Source organism: Ovis canadensis, chromosome 2, assembly GCF_042477335.2.
Source record: "Ovis canadensis isolate MfBH-ARS-UI-01 breed Bighorn chromosome 2, ARS-UI_OviCan_v2, whole genome shotgun sequence".
NCBI lineage: Eukaryota > Metazoa > Chordata > Mammalia > Artiodactyla > Bovidae > Ovis > Ovis canadensis.
Window position 1 is genome coordinate 69,175,553 of NC_091246.1, and position 21,748 is coordinate 69,197,300.

At 41.1% G+C, this 21,748-nt stretch overlaps 1 protein-coding gene across 3 annotated transcripts in view; it reads left to right on the forward strand.

The window, feature by feature from the left end:
* Positions 1-21,748, forward strand: part of DOCK8 (dedicator of cytokinesis 8) — a 239,502-nt gene that overhangs the window by 138,521 nt on the left and 79,233 nt on the right. For all 3 annotated transcript variants that reach the window (XM_069576387.1, XM_069576389.1, XM_069576388.1), the window contains 4 exons: positions 14,117-14,234; positions 15,970-16,040; positions 17,096-17,234; positions 17,833-17,934. In XM_069576387.1, coding sequence (XP_069432488.1) covers positions 14,117-14,234; positions 15,970-16,040; positions 17,096-17,234; positions 17,833-17,934 — 430 coding nt within the window. The remainder of the gene's footprint in view (positions 1-14,116; positions 14,235-15,969; positions 16,041-17,095; positions 17,235-17,832; positions 17,935-21,748) is intronic.

Here is a 21,748-nt window from a genome sequence, read left to right on the forward strand (position 1 = left end):
ACAACAGACTGGTTCCAAATAGGAAAAGGAGTACGTCAAGGCTGTATATTGTCACTCTGCTTATTTAACTTATATCAGAGTACATCATGAGAAACGCTGGACTGGAAGAAGCACAAGCTGGAATCAAGATTGCCGGGAGAAATATCAATAACCTCAGATATGCAGATGACACCACCTTTATGGCAGAAAGTGAAGAGGAACTAAAAAGCCTCTTGATGAAAGTGAAAGAGAAGAGTGAAAAAGTTGGCTTAAAGCTCAACATTCAGAAAACGAAGATCATGGCATCTGGTCTCATCACTTCATGGGAAATAGATGGGGAAACAGTGTCAGACTTTATTTTTGGGTGCTCCAAAATCACTGCAGATGGTGATTGCAGCCCTGAAATTAAAAGACGCTTACTCCTTGGAAGAAAAGTTATGACCAACCTAGATAGCATATTCAAAAGCAGAGACATTACTTTGCCAACAAAGGTCCATCTAGTCAAGGCTATGGTTTTTCCTGTGGTCATGTATGGATGTGAGAGTTGGACTGTGAAGAAGGCTGAGCACCAAAGAATGGATGCTTTTGAACTGTGGTGTTGGAGAAGACTCTTGAGAGTCCCTTGGACTGCAAGGAGATCCAACCAGTCCATTCTGAAGGAGATCAGCCCTGGGATTTCTTTGGAAGGAATGATGCTAAAGCTGAAACTCCAGTACTTTGGCCACCTCATGCGAAGAGTTGGCTCACTGGAAAAGACTCTGATGCTGGGAGGGATTGGGGGCAGGAGGAGAAGGGGACGACCGAGGATGAGATGGCTGGATGGCATCACCGACTCGATGGACGTGAGTCTGAGTGAACTCCGGGAGTTGGTGATGGACAGGGCGGCCTGGCGTGCTGCTATTCATGGGGTCGCAAAGAGTCGGACATGACTGAGCAACTGAACTGAACTGCACTGAACCAGAGTTCTTAACCAAGCTACCAAAAGTTGTATGAATTTGTGTTGTATGAAGTTGTATGAAGCACTCCAGTTGTGTGAATTTGAAGGAGTGTGGGGAGGTGGGAAGGTGGGTGAGGAAAAGTGGTTTCCTTCCCCCAATGCTAAGGACCAGGCTCTCTGTGGAGAGTGTTCCCGTCAGCCTGGTATATTTCTAGGACATATGCAGTACATTCTCCCTATAGAAAATTAACTGCTTCTTCACATATCCTCTAAGGTGAGAGGAGTCCCCATCCCCAGCCCTCACTAACACACCCTCGAAAGAAACAAGCCTATTATATGGGATGACGTGTTTTGTTTTTTGTTTTTTTTTTCACCCAGGTTAAAGCAAATGTCCCAAGTTGTCTTAGATTCAGAGCAGTGGGGAAACAACCCTAAGCTGTATATATTGGGTTAGCCAAATATTTCGTTCTGGTTGTTCTGTAAGATGTTATGGAAAGAACCCAAATTTTTTGGCCAACCCAATTTTAAGGAATGGGGTCATTTATCCTATTTCCCATCATGTAGCACCTTACCTATCCCACACCCCCTTACACCCCACCACCAACTCACCTCTGAAGCATCTATTTCTATGTATGTATTTATCAGTTCAGTTATCTACCCCGCACCCCCTTACACCCCACCACCAACTCACCTCCGAAGCATCTATTTATATGTATGTGTATGTGTGTATATATATATATATGTATATGTATAATTTATATAAATTTGCTGCTGCTGCTGCTGTTAAGTCGCTTCAGTCGTGTCCGACTCTGTGCGACCCCATGGACTGCAGCCCACCAGACTCCAATTTTCTGAGTGAAATGCAAAATATAGCTGTGGAAGGGAGAGTTTTTCAAGATATCTGAAATATATATTGCTAAAGTAGTTCCAATCTCTGCTTGTGTAGAATTAATGTAATATATTACATTACATTAATTTAAATAAATAATGTAATGTATTTTCTTTTCATCCAAAAAGAAACCGACTGAAAACAGTGTCCTACTAAACCAACTGAAGCTTGACCTATTTAACAAATTTCTGAGCCCTCCCTAAGTGAGACTTACAAAGAATATACAAATAACTTAGACCTTAAAAACCACATCATGGGTTCTGTGGTGTTAGCTGGGAATTGGAAGAGCTGCACTTATCCAGTGAACATTTTGACTATACTGTCAGTGTCAAGTTTAAGGAGGTTATAGAACAAATTTTGGAATAAAAAAATCTGGATTTGAGAACTTGCCTAGCTTCCCGTTACTTTGTCACTCTCCTTCACACCCAAAGCAACTGAGGATCTTCCCCAAAGCAGTGTCTCACAGTTAGTAATTACCCCGCAATCCTTTTGTGTGTGTGTGTGTGACATATGGGTTTATAGTTCCCCAACCAGGGATCAAACTCATGCCCTCTGCATCAGAAGCAAGGAGCCTTAACCGGACCACCAGGGAAGACTCCTGTCATCCTTCTTATTTCCTTTCTCCACTCACACCACAGTCCATAAATCTAACCTTTTTGTAGGAAGAGTAGGAACTGAGTAAACTAATTCATACTAAAGTGGGAGTGAATGATATATAAACCACTTAATATGTTCAATCTGCTAAGCAGAGTTTCCAAAAAAGTATTTAGTAACGTGGATATCTTAACTGGTAAAATTTCAGCTAAGCAAAGTATCTTTAAAAAAACGTTTCAAACAAAGTTGGAGAGAGATTTATTTTGTTCTTAAAGCAGTCAGTTTTCCCCATCATGTTTCAAATGCTTGGGTATTTGTGATTCTTTTTATTGGGAACCTCATCTAGATAAAACCTAAGACCATAAATATCCCAACTTTCCCTTTAGGTCTTTTGTGATTGAAAACTAACTGAACTTTTCCTCAACAAGTAAGTGGGTTTTATGGAGAGCTCAGATGCTTTTAACTCTTTCTAAAAGGTAGCATTTTCTTTGTCCCAGCTTGAGATCCTGCTTTATTTTATAAGAACACTGCCTTACCAAGCTCTCACTAAAGAGCAACTTTTAATCTATCTCATAAAAGAAAGGATGGGGAAAAAAAAGAAGGGATGGGGATTGATGTAATAGAAAAGGTAGTCTGAAATACAGGAGCTGTGAACATTTAGTTAGTTCAAGTTCAAAGACGGATTCTTTGTAGTTGTAATAGGTATTCTATACAAAGACCTCAGATTTGATGTTCAAATTGTAGTCCATCAATGAGAAAGTGTCGACAGTTCCTCCCCCCATCCCCGTAAGTCTTTAAAAGTGGTGTAATGACAAGTCCTAGAGTTTGCTCTTGTTTTCTGTTTCTCTGTCTCTCATTCGATTTCTGTTTTTGAGTGTACTAATTTAACATGACGAGTGTGGAGAGAGCATGTTGGATCGTTGTAGTGTTCTAAACAATATGGTAACATTTTGTCTCTGGCTTAACTGCATTTGCTCGTTGTGGAGGTGAGGGGTAGAGGTCCCCAGTGTTCAGAATACAATACCAGCATTTATACAAGACATTGCAGCCTAGCCCACGGAGCACAGAGGTGACTGAGGCACAAGCTGCTGTTGTGACTCATTCCCGGAGTCCCCTTCCATTCATGTGATGAGGCAGGCAGCCTTGTGTGGACTCTGGCTGGTATCCTACAAAAATTTGTGCATTCCATTTCTCTTGCTCTGATTTCTGAAGATGGAATGTTCCCTTCACCCTACACATGAGGGGTTTTCTTCTCCTTTCCATTTTTCACTGATTGCTTTGTGAGTTTGTGCTTTCATCTAAACTATAGAGTATTAGAAATAGGAATAAACATAAATTAATGGCCTGAGGCCATGGACATAGACCATGACATAGCAAGTATTTTATTTTTATGCATGTATTTATAAACATTCTCATGCTAAAGAAAAGTATGTGAGGCAGATTACGGAGATTATATAACAAGGTATAAAATTTCTGGGTGAAAGGAAGATTTGGAGACTATACCAGGTGCTAAACTCTGAGATTTCTAACTTCATTTGCACTCAATGTATTTAAAACACCAAAACCTCTATCTAATACCTTAAGGGACAGTACTCACTCTCATCCTTAAGTTATTTTAAACTTAAAAGAAAACTCTTATAATTTTCTTGGGGAAGCATCCTTTAATGCCTGTAAACAATTTAATAAAAGACCACCTTATGATAAAGTTCTGGTGAGCCTCATTGTTGACCAAAGAAACTGTTTACTGTTGTTCTTAGAAGAAGCAGTGGTTATGGGCTCTGGATCTAGTATGAGCTTCAGGGCGCCTAGAATTGAATTGCGCTGTGCCTTTTGCCAGCTGTGTCACTTTGTCCCGGTTATACAGCCTCTCTGGGCCTCAGTTTTATCATCTGCCTGCTGCTGCTACCGCTGCTAAGTTGCTTCAGTCGTGCGACCCCAGTCGGACTCATCTGTGCGACCCCATAGATGGCAGCCCACCAGGCTCCCCTGTCCCTGGAATTTTCCGGACAAGAACACTGGAGTGGGTTGCCATTTCCTTCTCCAGTGCATAAAAGTGAAAAGTGAAAGTGAAGTCACTCAGTCGTGTCCGACTCCTAGCGACCCCATGGACTGCAGCCTACCAGGCTTCTCCGTCCATGGAATTTTCCAGGCAGGATCATCTGCCTAATGAGGCTAAATAGCAGTACTGTCATTGGTACTGTTAGCTAGTTAGAATGGTGCCTGCACATAGTAAGAAATACATGTTGTTAGCTACTTTTGCTATTACATGTAAAATACATTTTTCTGGCAGTGAAATGTGAATGATATACAAAACCATCTCTCCGGCTTCTCACTTTGCATAGATAGCTCAAAGTAGTATATCTAGATTTGCTTTTTCTTTGGAATGCTTGAATAAAAGACATCAGATAACTATAAGATATTACTTATATTAGTAGGCATTTGAATTTCATTCTGCTCAATTCAAAGTCTGTTGCTTAAAAGAAGTAAGAGCCACTAGCCTTTTTCTGTAGGTTTTGAATGAGGGCATCTTATTCATATAATTGGTTTGCTCCATTTCCACTTCAGCAAATAGTTTATCAATTCTTTGGCTCTGTCTTTGCAAAAATGGTTAGAGAGGGAGACTTTTAAAACACCAGGGAAAGAAAAAGAAATTACTTTGAGATTGCCAAAGAAGTTAGGTTGAAAGTGTTTATTTAGAAACCTGGAGAGCTTTTTATATCAAAAGCTGTTTCAGCAGTGTTGCATTAGGAGAGGTAGGTGCCAATTTACTATCCCATCTACTTCAATCCAGTGCATATTGCTAACAGCCTGCTATTAAACCAACACTTGTGTCTCTAGCTATAAGAAAACTAATAAAACAGAAAAACCAATTTATCTGATACTTTATTCATCGTTTCTCCCATTTCAACAGCCATGTTCCTTTTAAGACTTCTCAAAGCACCCGTGCTGCTGTTGTTTTTCAGTGACTAAGTCGTGTCTGGCTCTCTGTGACCCCACGGAGTTCAGCATGCCTGACTTCTCTGTCCTCCGCTATCTCCGGAGTTTGCTCAAGTTCATGTTCCTTGAGTTGGTGATGCTATCTAACCATCTCATCCTCTGCCACCCCTGTCTCCTTCTACCTTCAGTCTTTCCCAGCATCAGGGTCTTTTCCAATGAGTCGGCTGCTCACATCAGGCGGCCAGAATAATTTAGCTTCAGCTTTAGCAGCAGTCCTTCCAATGGATATTCAGGGTTGGTTTCCGTTAGGATTGACTGGTTTGATCTCCTCGCAGTCCAAGGGACTCTCAAGAGCCTTCTCCAGCACCACAGTTTAAAAGTATCAATTCTTTAGCACTCAACCTTCTTTATGGTCCAATTCTCACATCCATACATGACTACTGGAATAATCATAACTTTGACTCTACAGACCTTTATTGGCAATTAAAACATATTAAGATGTATCCATTTCCATATTAATTATATATACCCAATGTGTAATTTTATAACAACCTGCAAAAATGGGGGGGGGATTTTTTTGCTTATTGTTAAACTCAGTAGAATTACTGTCAACTGATAAAATGTTGCATTTGGTAAGCATTTAATTTTAATTTAAAATTCATTAATTTTTGTTTTGAGGTTTTACTTTTTATATTTTGGAGTTAATCATTTTTGAGGGTCTCAGAAATTTTTTTAGAATTCTGAGATGTTCATAGATCTTAGGTCCTGTGTCTGTCATCCTGCCCACAACCGAGGCCCAGCCCAGGGTGAGAAATCATCAAACGCTTGCAAACTCAGAAGAAAATGGATTTTAGTGACTCAGTGAAACTGAAGGAGTGCCCCTACAGAAGGAACATTTTGCCATTTTCTGAGAGATTGTGAGGGAGAGAAAAGGATGCGAGAGGGTGTATCAGAAAGATACAGAAAGAGAGAAAGTGAGGGACACTGAAAGAGAGTCAGAGACACACACATGGATTAAAGACAGGGAGAGAGGAGAGAGGGAAGGAGAGAGACAGAGAAAGTGAGCACCGCCAAGAGATACATGAGAGACTTCAATTGGAAGATGGAGAGAGAGAGACCCAGAGAAACTGATCCATTCGTTAAGTAACACGTTTTAAGATCTCACTGCCCTGCAGAGTGTTTAAGGTTGCCCTGTACAGTCTACTCAGCTGTTTTACATTTATAGTCTTGATAGGAAAAAAATCTTCATTTGTATCATATATTGCAATTTTCTAAGTTCTTGAGTATCATTGCATTTGAGACTTAACTCCAGCCTTTTTGTGTAATAAAAAGGTGAGGAAATTGACTTGTCAACCTTCTATCTGTAGAACATTTGGTAGTTGTGTTTTTGTTTGTTTTTTTTTGAGATGACTTTATTTATTTGTTTTGGCTGTGCTGGGTCTTTGTTGCTGCATGGGTTCTTCCCCAGTTGCAGTGAGTGGGGGCTGTTCTCTAGTTGTGGCGTGCAGGCTTTTCACATGGTGGCTTCTCTTGTGTGGAGCACAGGCTCTAGGGCACCCAGGCTTCAGTAGTTGTGGCATGTGGGCTCAGCAGTTGCAGCTCCTGGGCTCCAGAGCACAGCCCAGTAGTTGTGGCACACGGACTTAGTTGCTCCTCGGCATGTGGGATCTTCCCAGGTCAGGGATCAAACCTGGTATCTCCTGCATTGGCAGATGAATTCTTTACGACAGAGCCACCAAGGCAGCTCCATTTTGTAGTTTTTTTAAAAGGATATTCTCACTCAGAATCTTACCTAATGAGGGTCACTAATCATATAAGCTCACCTGCCCTGGTGTAAAAGCAGCTTAGGTTATATCATTATTCATTGTCTGTCAATGGACATTTAGGTTCCTTCCATGTCTTGTTGCAAATAGGGCTGCAATGAACATTGGGGTGCATGGTATCTTTTTGAATTATGGTTTTCTCTATATATTTGCCCAGGAGTGGGATTGCAGGATCATCTGGTAGCTCTATTTTTGGTTTTTTAAGAAACTTCTATACTGTTCTCCCTAGTGGCTGTACCGATATACATTCCCACCAACAGTGTAGAAGGGTTCCTTTTGCTCCATACCTTCTCCAGCATTTGATTTGTATACTTTCTGATGATGACCATTCTGACCGGTGTGAGGTGGGGCCTCATTGTAGTTTTGATTTATGTTTCCCTAATAATTAGCAATGTGTAGCATCTTTTCATGTGCCTATTGGCGATCTGTATGTCTTTTTTGAAGAAATGTCTATTTCGATCTTCTGCCCATTTTTTATTAGTTTTTTTTTTTTACATTGAGTTATAGGAGCTGTATGTATATTTTGGAGATAATTCCCTTGTCAGCTGAATCATTTGTAAATATTTTCTTCCATTCTATAGTTTGTTTTTCTGTTTTATAGGGCAGCTTTTCTCTTTGTTTCCTTGCACTGGATGAGGGATAGGCTAAATGGAAGAGAAACCAAACTGATGTTTTTGGCATTGTGGCTTTCAGAGATTTCAAGGTCCCTTGAGTTAACCTGTTTTCAGCAAAAGAAATAGAGGATGATCCCCAAACCATAAAGAGCAGAGAGAGTTTGGTCAACAATTGGATCTAATAATGACCAGATTCCACAAGTTAACTTCTGACTTCCTGGAGCTGCTCAGTGCCAACAGTTTAAAAATAAGTTGAGGGGCTGTTGCTGAATCAATGGAAAGAATTTGGAGTTACTAAAATAGTTTATAATCAAGAGAAGCCATATGAAGTGGCTTTGGAAAGAAAATTGTTGATGAATACCAAACATCCTATTCTGTGTTGTGATGCACCTGACTGAAGAGAAGCATTTTTGCCCACATTTGGGAAAAGATGAGATTATACTAAATGCCTACACTTACCTTAGGCCTGTAATTACTAAAGAAACTTCTGGGTAAGGGATTCCTAGCAAGGGATCCCTAGTTCAGTTATAGTTGACATTCTCAAAAATCATTAGATAATGTAATTCTCGGTCTTCCCTGGTGGCTCAGACCATAAAAATCTGCCTGCAGTGTGGGAGACCTGGGTTTGGTCCCTGGGTTGGGAACATCCCCTGGAGAAGGGAATGGCTACCCACTGTGGTATTCTTGCCTGGAGAATACCATAGACAAAGGAGCCGGGCAAGCTACAGTCCATGGGGTTGCAAAGAGTCAGACACAACTGAGTGACTCACACACACACACACACACACACACACACACACACACACACTTATAATTTACCATATATAAAATGTATGAGGCTGTTTATCAGTTTATTGATAATTATTCTTATCTGGTTGAGGCTTTGTGGATTACTGACCCTGTAGGTAGATCTTTCCTTCCAAAAGAAAACGCTATTATTTTGTTACATTCATTTCTTAGAAATCATGCAGATTTAACAAAACATATCACTTAGTATTCTTGCCAGTAAGAATTATGATGATCCTTGGGAAATGCATCTTCTTAAAAAAATTATTAGGCAAAATCACTTAACCTCTCTGGGTTAGTCAGTCTCTGGTCCACAGAAAAGGAATGTGGACTAAATTCCCTGGATGTTTCTTTCCTGCTCTGTATTCTGCAGAACGTGCATACAGGGCAGAACGCTGAGTGCCCGTGCTAATGATGTTTGAACATAGGGGCCAGCAACCCCTTTGGAAGCCGCGTGCAAAACTATCGACTGGTGTTGGGAGATGTGTAGGACAGGTAGGTGGTGCCCTGGCTTGGGATGTAGGAAACCAGTGTGCTGACAGCTGACTTGCTTATCCAGGCTTGCTGGGCTACTACCATTGTGATTTACACAGACCCTTTCATCTCTCTACTTCAAAACATTTTTATGAACTCTGGCTCATTATTTCTTCTAGCACAGCATAAAGAAAGGTTGATTGGTATCTTTTCAATTAATTTAAAGATGAAGAAACTGAGCTATATAGAATTAAAAGGGATTCTTCCAGAAGTACCCTGAATTGCAGAGAGGCAAGGTATAGAAAGTGTTCATTCTAACTTTGGAATTGAAAAAAAAAAGGAAATAATCTTAGTGCTTATTTTTTGAGACTGTGTAAATAATGGCACACTCATAATGCGGGATAATATACATTCACTACAATCATGTTTATTTTTATTTTTATTTTTTTTTTACAATCATGTTTATTGAAACTATTTAATGACTTCCCTGGCAGTCTAGTGGTGAAGACTCTGCCTTCCAGTGCAGCCGTGAGGTTCGATCCCTGATTGGAGAACTAAGATCCCACATGCCACGTGGTATGGCCAAAAAACAAATGTTTAGTGACACCAGAAAATGGTCATAACTGAACAATGTTAAATGACAATAAACATTTTTTAAAAGTTTTGTGCATAAAAATGTTTGATAAAAATATGTAACATATAGAGGGAAGAAGACTAGAGGGACATATGCTAGCCTCGGCAGTAATCTTGTGTTGGGATATCAAATGGGGGCTGTTTCATTCTTGCTACTTTTCTGTACTTTGCAAGTATTTGAGATTGAAGAGAATGGGTACATGTGTTATTTTCATAATCATTATTCATAATCAGTCATTTTTGTGAGCATATGTATGTATGATCATCGTATAATTATAAGAGAGAGAGAATATGTGAATGGAGTGGCCCAATTAAGTAGGATAGGAGAAAGACCTCTTTGAGGATCTGACCTGTGAGCTAAAACCCCAGATTTGAGAAGGAATGAGTCAGTTAGAGAACAGGAGACGCCTTTCTAGGCAGAGAAAACTTGCAGGTATAGGAGCCGCCAAGTTGAGAATGAGTTTAAAATATTCTAGGCCTTGAAGAAGGCCAGTGTGGGAAAGTGATGCCTGGTAACATCGGAGAAATTGCCAAGGGCCAGATCTTGTAGGCCCATGAGAAGACGTTTAGGAATCCTTGTAGGCTCCTGACATCATCCGTTTTACACTTTGGAAAGACCCTTCTAACCAACATATAAGGAGTCCAGTGAATGGGGCAAATCTAGAAGAGAAAGCAGTGCAGAAAGCACTGTGGGAATCCAGGTGAGAAATGAGGATGATGTGGAGTGGAGGGTGTAGGTTGGGGTGTGTGTCTCACTTTAGCTCTGTGGAAGTAATACTCATCACCTCGCTATCACTAAGTTCTTGTTCATTAACATTCCCTATGGTCCTAGGAAGTGGGTGCAATTACTAACCCCACTGGGGTTAGCTTAGGAAAGGCTCTGGAAAGGCTAAGCAGCTTTCCCAAGTCTGACTTCAGAGCCCTTAACCACTCCGCACATGGCCACTCAGTAAACATTGGCTCTGCTGGTGGGTGTGGTGGCCGTGGAGATGACCGAGAGCAAGCAGAGAGGAGTGTATAAGCCACATGGACACCTGCATTGCCAACCGTGAGCTGCCTTCTGCCATCATTACTAATCTGTGACCTTTCCTGATGGCCTCTGAAGTTCAGCTCCATCTGCCTGCATCGCAGGTGGGGTCCCTCAGCGTGACCGAGCAAGATTGGCAAGGCGTCACTGAGACAGCCATTGCAGAGTCAGTGCCGAACTGGACCCTGCCCACTTGGAGGCTGATTCATGGAGTGAACTGCCACTTTACCTCTCAGGGCCTCAGTTCCTCCTCTGCGTGTCCACCAGACGGAGGTTCACTAGCTTAGTCACTGAGACTTATCTGGGGTTGTGGTTATTAGTGTTGTCACTGTTGATACTGTTGTAGCAAGAAAGATCCATGGGGTAAATTCATGGATTTAGGTAAATATTGGTCCAAAAAGACTATTTGCTTGCATTCATGCGCACACACAATGCACACCCACAAGGGGGAGGTTATCACAATGAAGAGGATAGAACTGAAGAATAATGTCGTCTAGTCTTTTTCTTTTGTTTTTTCAGTCCTTGACTACCTCTGACATCATAAATCAAGCATTAAAAATTTTCTTCTGCCTAATTCTTGAGTATTGACTTTATACTTTTCCAATGAAACCCTTTACATGTGAGTATGGACCCACTAGATGCACTGATTATATCTATTAAAGATACGAAATTTGTCAGGCATAGTTCTATAGATTTGTAATGCAAAATTCACATGTATAGGTCAGTGGTTCTCAAGTGAGGGTGACTTTGCCACTTCTGGGGACATGTGGCAATGTCTGGAGACATTTTTACTTGTCACAGCTGAGTAGAGGGGAGATACTACTACCATCTAGTGGGTAGAGGCCAGGGATGCTGCTAAACATCCCACAATATGCAGGAAAGTCCCCACAACAGGTAACTATCCAGTCCAAAATGTCAGTAGTGGTGAGGCTGAGAAACTCTGGTATGGATTAATATGCAAACCCTTGTAAAGTATCATGAGAACCTTTTTCACAGAGGGAAAAAATCTGGTCACCTGGTCCTCCTTCTTGATCACTGTTTTCTTGATAATCTAGTTCACACAAAGGTTGTTTCATCATCCAAAGCCTTTGGGGCCAGAATATGTCCTTTTGGGGAGAATGTGTAATTAGGATTTAGAATCATGGACCAAGAGTGAGGAAGACAGGACACTTTCCCAGAGAATATGACACGGTCAAATCAGCCTTGGGTGTACTGTTGACACTCAGCTGTTAGTGAGATCCAGAGAATTAAGGCAAGCTTGCCTCTGAGAGATGTCATGGATAGTCTGAAAAGGCCATTCTTATCATTTTATTTAATGGGAGCCTTATCTGACGAGAATAGAGCTTGGATAAGGTTAACAGAGTGACTCTGGAGCCAGAGTGCCTGACTTCAGCTCTTGATTGCCGTTTCCTAACTATATCATTTTTTTTTCATTTGTGTTGTGGGGGTGATGCCATGAAAATAGTATCTATCTATAGGATAATTCTGAAAATTAAAGAAACTACCCAGCTTAGGATAAATATTCAGTTCAGTTCAATTCAGTTGCTCAGTCGTGTCCGACTCTTTGAGACCCCATGAATCACAGCACACCAGGCGTCCCTGTCCATCACCAACTCCTGGAGTTCACTCAAACTCTTGTCCATCGAGTCGGTGATGCCATCCAGCCATCTCATCCTCGGTCGTCCCCTTCTCTCCTGCCCCCAATCCCTCCCAGCATCAGAGTCTTTTCCAATGAGTCAACTCTTCTCATGAGGTGGCCAAAGTATTGCAGTTTCAACTTTAGCATCAGTCCTTCCAATGAACACCCAGGACTGATCTCATTTAGGATGGACTGGTTGGATCTCCTTGCAGTCCAAGGGACTCTCAAGAGTCTTCTCCAACACCATAGTTCAAAAGCATCAATTCTTTGGCGCTCAGCTTTCTTCACAGTCCAACTCTCACATCCATACATGACCACTGGAAAAACCATAGCCTTGACTAGATGGAACTTTGTTGGCAAAGTAGTGTCTCTGCTTTTGAATATACTATCTAGGTTGGTCATAACTTTTCTTCCAAGGAGTAAGCGACTTTTAATTTCATGGCTGCAGTCACCATCTGCAGTGATTTTGGAGCCCCCAAAAATAAAGTCTGCCACTTTTCCACTGTTTCCCCATCTATTTCCCATGAAGTGATGGGACCAGATGCCATGATCTTAGTTTTCTGAATGTTGAGCTTTAAGCCAACTTTTTCACTCTTCTCTTTCACTTTCATCAAGAGGCTTTTTAGTTCTTCTTCACTTTCTGCCATAAGGGTGGTGTCATCTGCATATCTGAGGTTATTGATATTTCTCCCGGCAATCTTGATTCCAGCTTGTGCTTCTTCCAGCCCAGCGTTTCTCATGATGTACTCTGATATAAGTTAAATAAGCAGGGTGACAATATACAGCCTTGACGTACTCCTTTTCCTCTTTGGAACCAGTCTGTGATAAATATTAATGATACTTATAAATATTAGTATCACTGTTGTTTCTTAAAGTCAGGAATATGATTAATTGAATATATATACATTCATTCTTTGATTCAACAAATAACTTTTTTAGCACCTATTATGTCAGGCGCCAGTGTAGTGCTGGGAATACATCAGTGAATCAAAAACATCAGATAAAAATCTCTGCCCTCATGGAGCTTACTTTTTAGTGGATTATAGTAGTAGTAATGCAAATAGAAAGAAAAAATATACAGTTATAGTCAGCCTAGTATTTGTCCTATAGTTGTTGAATGGATAGGTATATTATTCATAGTGTTGCATTATGTTACATAGCTAATTGGGCTTAGATGAACTGTCATCTCATATAAGAAAAGAAAGTTAAACCAGTGTAATATGTCATGACAATAAAAAAAGTTGAAGCTATGGGGACTTCCCTGGTGGTCCAGTGGTTAAGACGCTGCTTTTCCACTTGAACCAGGGGGCACAGGTTCAATCCCTGGTCTGGAAACTAAGATCCTGCATGTAGCATGGTGCAGCCCAATTAAGATTTTTTTTTAGAAAAGGGCTACATGGGATTAGAAAGGAGAAATGAAATTAGGCCATAGTCTGTGGCCATGATTTCTTTTTAAAATGAGCAGAACCTTTTTGTTTTCATATCTTTGTGTCAGATATAGTTACCTCTGGGCAGATTTCCACATTCCAGGACTTTCTCAGCTGCAGCAGACTCTTCTCTCTGTGTAGCAAAACAGACAACAGTGTTGGTTATTATCAGATCACTGCAATTGAAGAGGAAGAAGCAACAATAATGCATTTATTCTCCAAAAGTAATTCACTTCTGAGAGGAAAATCTCCTTCAGAACAGCCACCTTATGAGTGCAGACTTCAGCATCCCCTGAACAACTTGGTTAAAATAGACTCTAGATCTTGCTGATTGGTTCCTCATCTTTTCTTTTCCAGAAACCTTCTCTATGTCTACCCACAGAGTCTGAACTTTACTAACAAACTAGCGTCTGCCCGGAACATCACAATCAAAATCCAGTTTATGTGTGGAGAAGATGCCAGCAGTGCTATGCCAGTAAGGAGGGGAATAAACATTTGCCTCTAAGCAGGGTGGGCTGAACTTCTTGTCAGTTCACACTGACAAAATCCACGGCTGATCAGTCTACAGTGTGTGTTGATTCAGGCCAGCACCACTGAGCATGTGCAGAGCCCTTTGTGGCTGGTCCATTATTGGTCCCAGGATGCTGATAGGGAATCCGGGTCAGCCTAAGTCGAAACTTATTCCGCAGTGAGCTGTGACATTCGGAAATGCGTATCATTTTAGAGGACTGAAAAATATCATGAATTTGTTCAGCCATCCTTATAGCATGAGAAGTAGAGAGACAGGCCCAGGGTGTCAGCCGTGTTTGCTGTACTTTCAGTTGAATGCTGTGGTACACATCTACTCAAGCCCCAGTCCACATCTAGAGATTTTTTTAAAAAGTGATGCCTAGTAACAATAAACATACACCATCTCAACACCTTCTAGGAATGGATCTTCATCCTGAGGTAAAAGATAAATCAAATAATAATGTGTAATACAGTGTCCCCTAAGGAGCCCCAAACCCCAGAATTTGTGTTTTTTTAACCAGCTGTCTATAAATGAGATGGTGGTTAGCTATTACTGTTTTAAGTCAAAGAATTCTATTGAAGACATTTTTTCCAAAGCTCCCGTTCTTCAAATATTCACTTTTGATAAAACCATCTTTTAATTCATTAATTTTAATGGCCAAATTGTTTTAAATTGAAGTATAATTGATTTACAGTGTTGTACCCGTGTCTGCAATGGATCTTCCCTGCTGGCTCAGACAGTAAAGCGTCTGCCTACAATGCGGGAAACCTGGGTTCAGTCCCTGGGTTGGGAAGATCCCCTGGAGAAGGAAATGGCAACCCACTCCAGTATTCTTACCTGGAAAATCCCATGGATGGAAGAACCTGGTTAGGCTACAGTCCATGGGGTTGCAAAGAGTCGGACACGACTGAGCGACTTCACTCACTCACTCACTCACTCACCAATGTCTGCAATATATACAGTAAAGTGATTCAGTAAACCATATTTTAATGTCCCGCCCACCTTCCCAACACAACGTATCTTCTTGCAATGGTTGTGGGGAAGAAACCCTAGGAGGAAGACTCCCCTAGTTCTCACTGCTCTCAGCCCTGGCAAGTCCATCAGGGCTGCCAGATACAAGTCTGCAGATCCTGATGGTAGCCCAGGTGCCCAGCCAGGGACAGGTAGGGGCCAGACTCCAGCCTGTTCACTACTTATCAAGCTCTGGGGCCTGGCATGGGCATTATTGCATCTAGAAGGGAAGGCTCTTCGAAAAGTGAGTCCACTTGTGAAGTCATGGGCCTTTTGGGCTAACGTGTGTCCGAAGAGGAGTCTTTCTAAATAGCATAAATATGTGGCCAGTGAAGATCCTAATGACCAAAGCAACCAGAGAAAAGAGGCTGGAAAAGGGATCTCACTGAGGATGCAACCCTTTGACATTGCCCTGCAGTGCAGACCTCTAGGTGGAGAGGCAAATGGAGAGAGCACTGACTTTCTAGTCTCACAAGCCTGTGGCCCTCGGTCAGTGATGTAGCCCCCTGGGGTCTCAGTTTATTTTTGTAGCCAGTTTTTCTGCATCAGTTGGGTCACGTGTAGAACTCAGCGCTCCTAATTTATAAAAATACAGCTCTACGAGACCAGAGCATCCTAGTGGGATGATTGTTGATTTGATTTACTCAAATATCACAGTTAATTTGACCCTTTCTATACTGGCAAACAGGTCATCTTTGGAAAATCCAATGGCCCTGAATTTCTGCAGGAAGTGTACACAGCCGTTACATACCATAACAAGTAAGTGTATTTCCTAGTTCTAAACGTATGCCAAGCTTGTTTCATTATCCCCTTGATTTTCTGAATCTTTAGGTGATTCCTCCTACCAGGGAGGAGGAATTTAAAATTCAGGGACTAAGGGACAGAGATAGCCCATGCCAGTTCCCTGATGCTATGTTGCAGACGGACAGTTTTTGCCAGTAACTGTGATCAGGAGAATGTGTCTTCAAGAACCTAATACTGTTTTGACTTTTCTGGAATCTTCTACCCTAGTGTGATACCGAGAGATTTTATGCTGTTACATAGAGAAAAAAGTGTCCTGCTTAGCTTTGAGATACTGGAGGGGCCAGAAGCAAAATCCAGTCCTCCTTGCTCTGTCTCCTTGTTTTCTATACACCACTCCACACCTATGCCACTACCTACTTTGAGATTTAAGTTGACCAAAGGAGAAATGGAACACTCATTTTTATGTGGGTAAATTGAGTCACAGAATATCTAAACTGTTATTCACATTTTCAGGATCAGACGGACTTGGATTTGCCCCCAGCCTGGTAACCTTGGCCCATTTAAGTACTTTTCTGAACCTACCCTCTTGGACTGAGACGAGGGTTAAATGAGTAATGTACATGAAGCTATTAGTAAACTCCTGGACTTCATAATTCAGTAAAATCAGGTCCCCTTTCCTTCCTGCATCCTTCATTTGTTTTCCCCAAATTTTTGTTGAGTGCCAGTCGAGTGTCATACCCTGTTCTTGAGGTAGAAATGAAAAGGAGGTCAGAGCAGGACTCATCCCTTGTCCAAATTAAGTTGTTGGATTTTTCTATTGTGTGTAGGGATTTTCTTTTTTTCCTGACAAAGCTTTTAGTTTGTGAGCAGCCTTATGTAAGTGAAGTGTATTCAGTGACATAAGCTTGATCTCAAGGACTTTCAGCTAGAAGCAGGCTGATGTAAAATGAAGCGTGAAACACCAGGCAGGCAAATCCTGAGGGGCAGAGGGTCCATGGTGTTACAATTATAGTCAGAGAAGCCGTCATTCTTGCTAAAAGTTATTCGTGTATAATGTGCTTTTGAAACAGGTCTCCTGACTTCTATGAAGAAGTGAAAATTAAGCTTCCTGCTAAGCTTACAGTAAATCACCACCTCCTGTTCACCTTCTATCATATCAGCTGTCAGCAGAAGCAAGGAAACTCAGTAGAAAGTCTCCTGGGATATTCAGTGAGTTGTTTTCAACTTGCAGATTCACACTGCTGTTGCTGGTGCATCCAGGGTACCTACAGAGATAAGCAGCTACATTCTCTTCACTTGCTTTTTTCCTGTCAGAAGTAGCAGAGTGGAGATGACTTGACTTGGCAAATGACAATTTCAGGAATGAAAGGTAGTGGGTGATCAATACTGAAAGAATACTCATTTATAAAAAAGCATAGCAATGTGCATTGTTTCCAAAGTGTGTGTGTGTGTGTGTGTGTGTGTATGCTTCACATATAAAAATAATTTTTTCCTCCAAGGAAAGAGTTATCTCTTTAAAATATATAAAAGGTAAACTGAACCTTGATGTTTAGACACACACAAACATTGGCTATAAAGAAAAAAATGCTACTAGTTTGGCTCTGAAAGCAGTGAATCATTGATAATACCATCTCAGGAGTTCTCAAGGAATTTAAAATGCAAAGAACTTGAGAGAAATTACGCCCAAAAGAGCCCTGGTCAATATCTAATCATCATTTAGTTGCATTTGATTATTGTAAGCTAGATAAATTGCCAGAATTATATGCTGTAATAAATACCATTTTATTCTTTACATCATCTGTTTCAGTGGCTGCCAATTCTCTTAAATGAACGTCTTCAAACTGGATCCTACTGTCTCCCAGTTGCCTTGGAAAAGCTGCCACCCAACTACTCTATGCATTCTGCAGAGGTAACCAGCAAGCTGGCCATCAGCTGTTTCCTGTCCATCCATGGTCTTGGACCACCTTTCCAGACCCACTTCCCACTTCTTTATACATGACCAAGGATGCCCAGTGCGTTTTGGGCAGCTGTCATCTGTCAGCACAGGAGGTTTTCAGAGGGCACATTGTTCTGATCAGATGGGAGAAATAACTGACTTTACAACCTCATTCATTAAGATTATTACCAATTCAGAATGTTTGATAAATTCAAGGCAGCATTGTACCTTGTATTATCTATAACAGAGGGATTTTCAGAATAGTGTATTTTAAAAGGGAAGCAAATACAGCCCACTTTGCTAGCAGTTGCTCTCAGCTCCCTTCCTTATAAAAGGTTCCCATGCCAGATTCTATCAGTTTCTCCTCCGGGTCAGTTGTCAGAGTCCTCAGGTGGGTATTGGGGCTCTCATTCCTCTAAAGATGTCAGTGTCAACAGTCTTTCCCTCCGGTTTCCTGTGCCGCCCTTCTGCCCACACACTCTGCCGCAGTCCACTCATTTGTAGGAGCCCAGCGACTGCTCCATTCTGCCTGCACCAGCGTCGGCTCTCGTGCTTCTCAGTCTGGTTGCTGTGGGTTTACATCAATAAGAATTATTTTGAAGCAAATACCAGATATCATTTCCTTTCATGTATAAATATTTCAGTATTTTACCTTAAAAGATAAGGGATTTTTTTTTAACCATCACAGTACCATTGTCATACCTTAAAAATTAACAGTATTTCATTAATATCCTCAAATATCCAGTCAGTGATCAAATTTCCAATTGTCTCATTAATGTCATTTTTTTAACAGTTGTTTGTTTGTTTATGTATCAGGATCCAAATAAACTCCATACATTGCTATTGGTCAACATATATGTCTTTTTTTTTTTTTAATTTATTTTTAATTTTAAAATCTTTAATTCTTACATGCATTCCCAAACATGAACCCCCCTCCCACCTCCCTCCCCATAACATCTCTCTGGGTCATCCCCATGCACCAGCCCCAAGCATGCTGCATCCTGCGTCAGACATAGACTGGCGATTCAATTCACATGATAGTATACATGTTAGAATGTCATTCTCCCAAATCATCCCACCCTCTCCCTCTCCCTCTGAGTCCAAAAGTCCATATACACCTCTGTGTCTCTTTCCCTGTCTTGCATACAGGGTCGTCATTGCCATCTTCCTAAATTCCATATATATGTGTTAGTATACTGTATTGGTGTTTTTCTTTCTGGCTTACTTCACTCTGTATAATCGGCTCCAGTTTCATCCATCTCATCAGAACTGATTCAAATGAATTCTTTTTAACGGCTGAGTAATACTCCATTGTGTATATGTACCACAGCTTTCTTATCCATTCATCTGCTGATGGACATCTAGGTTGTTTCCATGTCCTGGCTATTATAAACAGTGCTGCGATGAACATTGGGGTACATGTGTCTCTTTCAATTCTGGTTTCCTCGGTGTGTATGCCCAGCAGGGGGATTGCTGGGTCATAAGGTAGTTCTATTTGCAATTTTTTAAGGAATCTCCACACTGTTCTCCATAGTGGCTGTACTAGTTTGCATTCCCACCAACAGTGTAGGAGGGTTCCCTTTTCTCCACACCCTCTCCAGCATTTATTGCTTGCAGATTTTTGGATCGCAGCCATTCTGACTGGTGTAAAGTGGTACCTCATTGTGGTTTTGATTTGCATTTCTCTAATAATGAGTGATGGTCAACATATATGTCTTTTAAGACTCTTAATCTGTAGGTTCCTCTTCATCCCTTTTGTTTTCCCTGCATATTTCAAGTTGAAGAATTTCCCAGGAATTTGGATTTTGTTCCAAATTTTAGAGTCAACTTTCTTCCCTACTCTGACTACACAGCAGCCATCCCCAGGCTATTACATTTTATGTTTCCTTTTTTTCCCCCTGGAGAGAGAAGCTTCCTTTGCTCTGGGCCACAGGCATATTCCGGCTTTAGATCAAAACTGGTCTCATACCACCTAAGATCAACCTGAATGTATTCACAGGCATTTCCTAATTGCTTTCTATGATTTGGACATACAGCCCCTTGTTGAAGTCCTCAAAACCGTCTTCTCAACATCAAGCTGCATATTCTAACTTCCTAGAATGCCCAATTATCTTTTTAATGATGCCAAACAAACCTGGATTTGGAGACAGATAAATCTCTATCCAAAACTCAGATTCTGCCATGCCCTAGTGTGAACATGGGTGAATTGCTTACCCTCTCTGAGGTTCAAAGATGAAATCTAGCCCATATCTGCCTACACAGTTGCTCTGAACATTAAGTGAGATGATGGATATCAAGCAATGCTTAAGTAAATATTAGTTCTTTTCCCTACTTGCCCTAAGCTATCTTTATCAATATGCCCTCAGCGTCTCCTAATATCCTTTAGACCTGCACTGTCCAGTATAGTTGCTACTAGCCGCATGAGGCGTTTCAAAATGTGATTTGTCCAAATTGAGATGTGCTATAAATATAAAAATACAAACTAGGTTTCAGAGACTTAGTAACAGAAAAAGAATGTATAATATCTCATCCATCATTCTGTATATTGATTACATGTTGAAACCATAATCTTTAGGCTGTATTGGGTTCAGTGATACTAGTATTAAAATTATAATCACATTAAGTATATTTTAAAATTTGGCTACTAGAAAACTTTAAGTGACATTGATGGCTCATATTATATTTTTAATGGTGAGTTTTGCTTTTTGTTTTCGTTGTTTAGTCGCCAAGTCATGTCTGACTCTTTTGCAACCCTGTGAACTGTAGCCCACCAATCTCCTCTGTCCATTGGATTTCCCAGGCAAGAATACCAGAGTGGGTTGCCATTTCCCTTTACAGGGATTGAACCCATGTCCCCTGCGTTGGCAGACAGATTCTTTGCCACTGAGCCACCTGGGAAGCCCCTGTATTGCTTTAGCTTACTGCAAACTCCAGTGTCCGCAGGAGTCAGACTCTTTAATGAATGCCAGGTCCTGGTGGAATTTGTTCACGCTGAAGACTGTCTTCCCATTCAAGGTCCCTCTGCTCTTCAGATCAGTGCCATGCTGGGATGCAAGACCAATGTCTTCATATCTTCCAGTTCTCAAAAGATGTTAGAAAAGCAGGCTTTTATGTGAATTTGTCTGATTTTCAGATGTTTGGCAACTAAACACTGGGCCAAACAGCACTTGTCTGTGGGCTGCATCAGGCTTTGGGCCACAGTTTGTGACTGTCTCTGAGATGGGTCCAAAGGTCCCCAACCCATGTATACGTCCTACCCTTGCCAGTACGGCACGCACCCTTTCGTTAAAATGCAAGAGACACAAAACCCGCACTCATGTAGCTGGGTGAGCGTGGGCCCTCTTCCCTCAGTGATGTAAGATGACAGTTCCCTCAGGGTTTCAAGGCAAGAAATGGTCTCTGAGGACTGCAGGACTATTGGCATATAAATGGAATAAAAAGTCATTTTGAGTAATTAAAGCAGGAGCCTAGAAGGACTGCTACTCAGATACATTTTGTTAAAAGGGAACAAAACTGCAGTCACTCAAAAACATTAAAATTTCATGCCTTTTAAAGGTGTTCTACACTTTGTTCTGGCATGGTCCTGATTAATGCAGAAATCATTAGGATATTACTTTAATTCTTAGAATCAGGATTACCATCTGCTGGATGGAAGCTTAAATTTGACAGATCACTCACTTCAAACCCCTTCTTTCAGCATGAGAAAACAAAGTCCCAGGGAGTCTCACTGACCTGTCAAAATAAAAATAATTAGTTTGGTATAGAACTGAACTTGAATCCAGGGCTC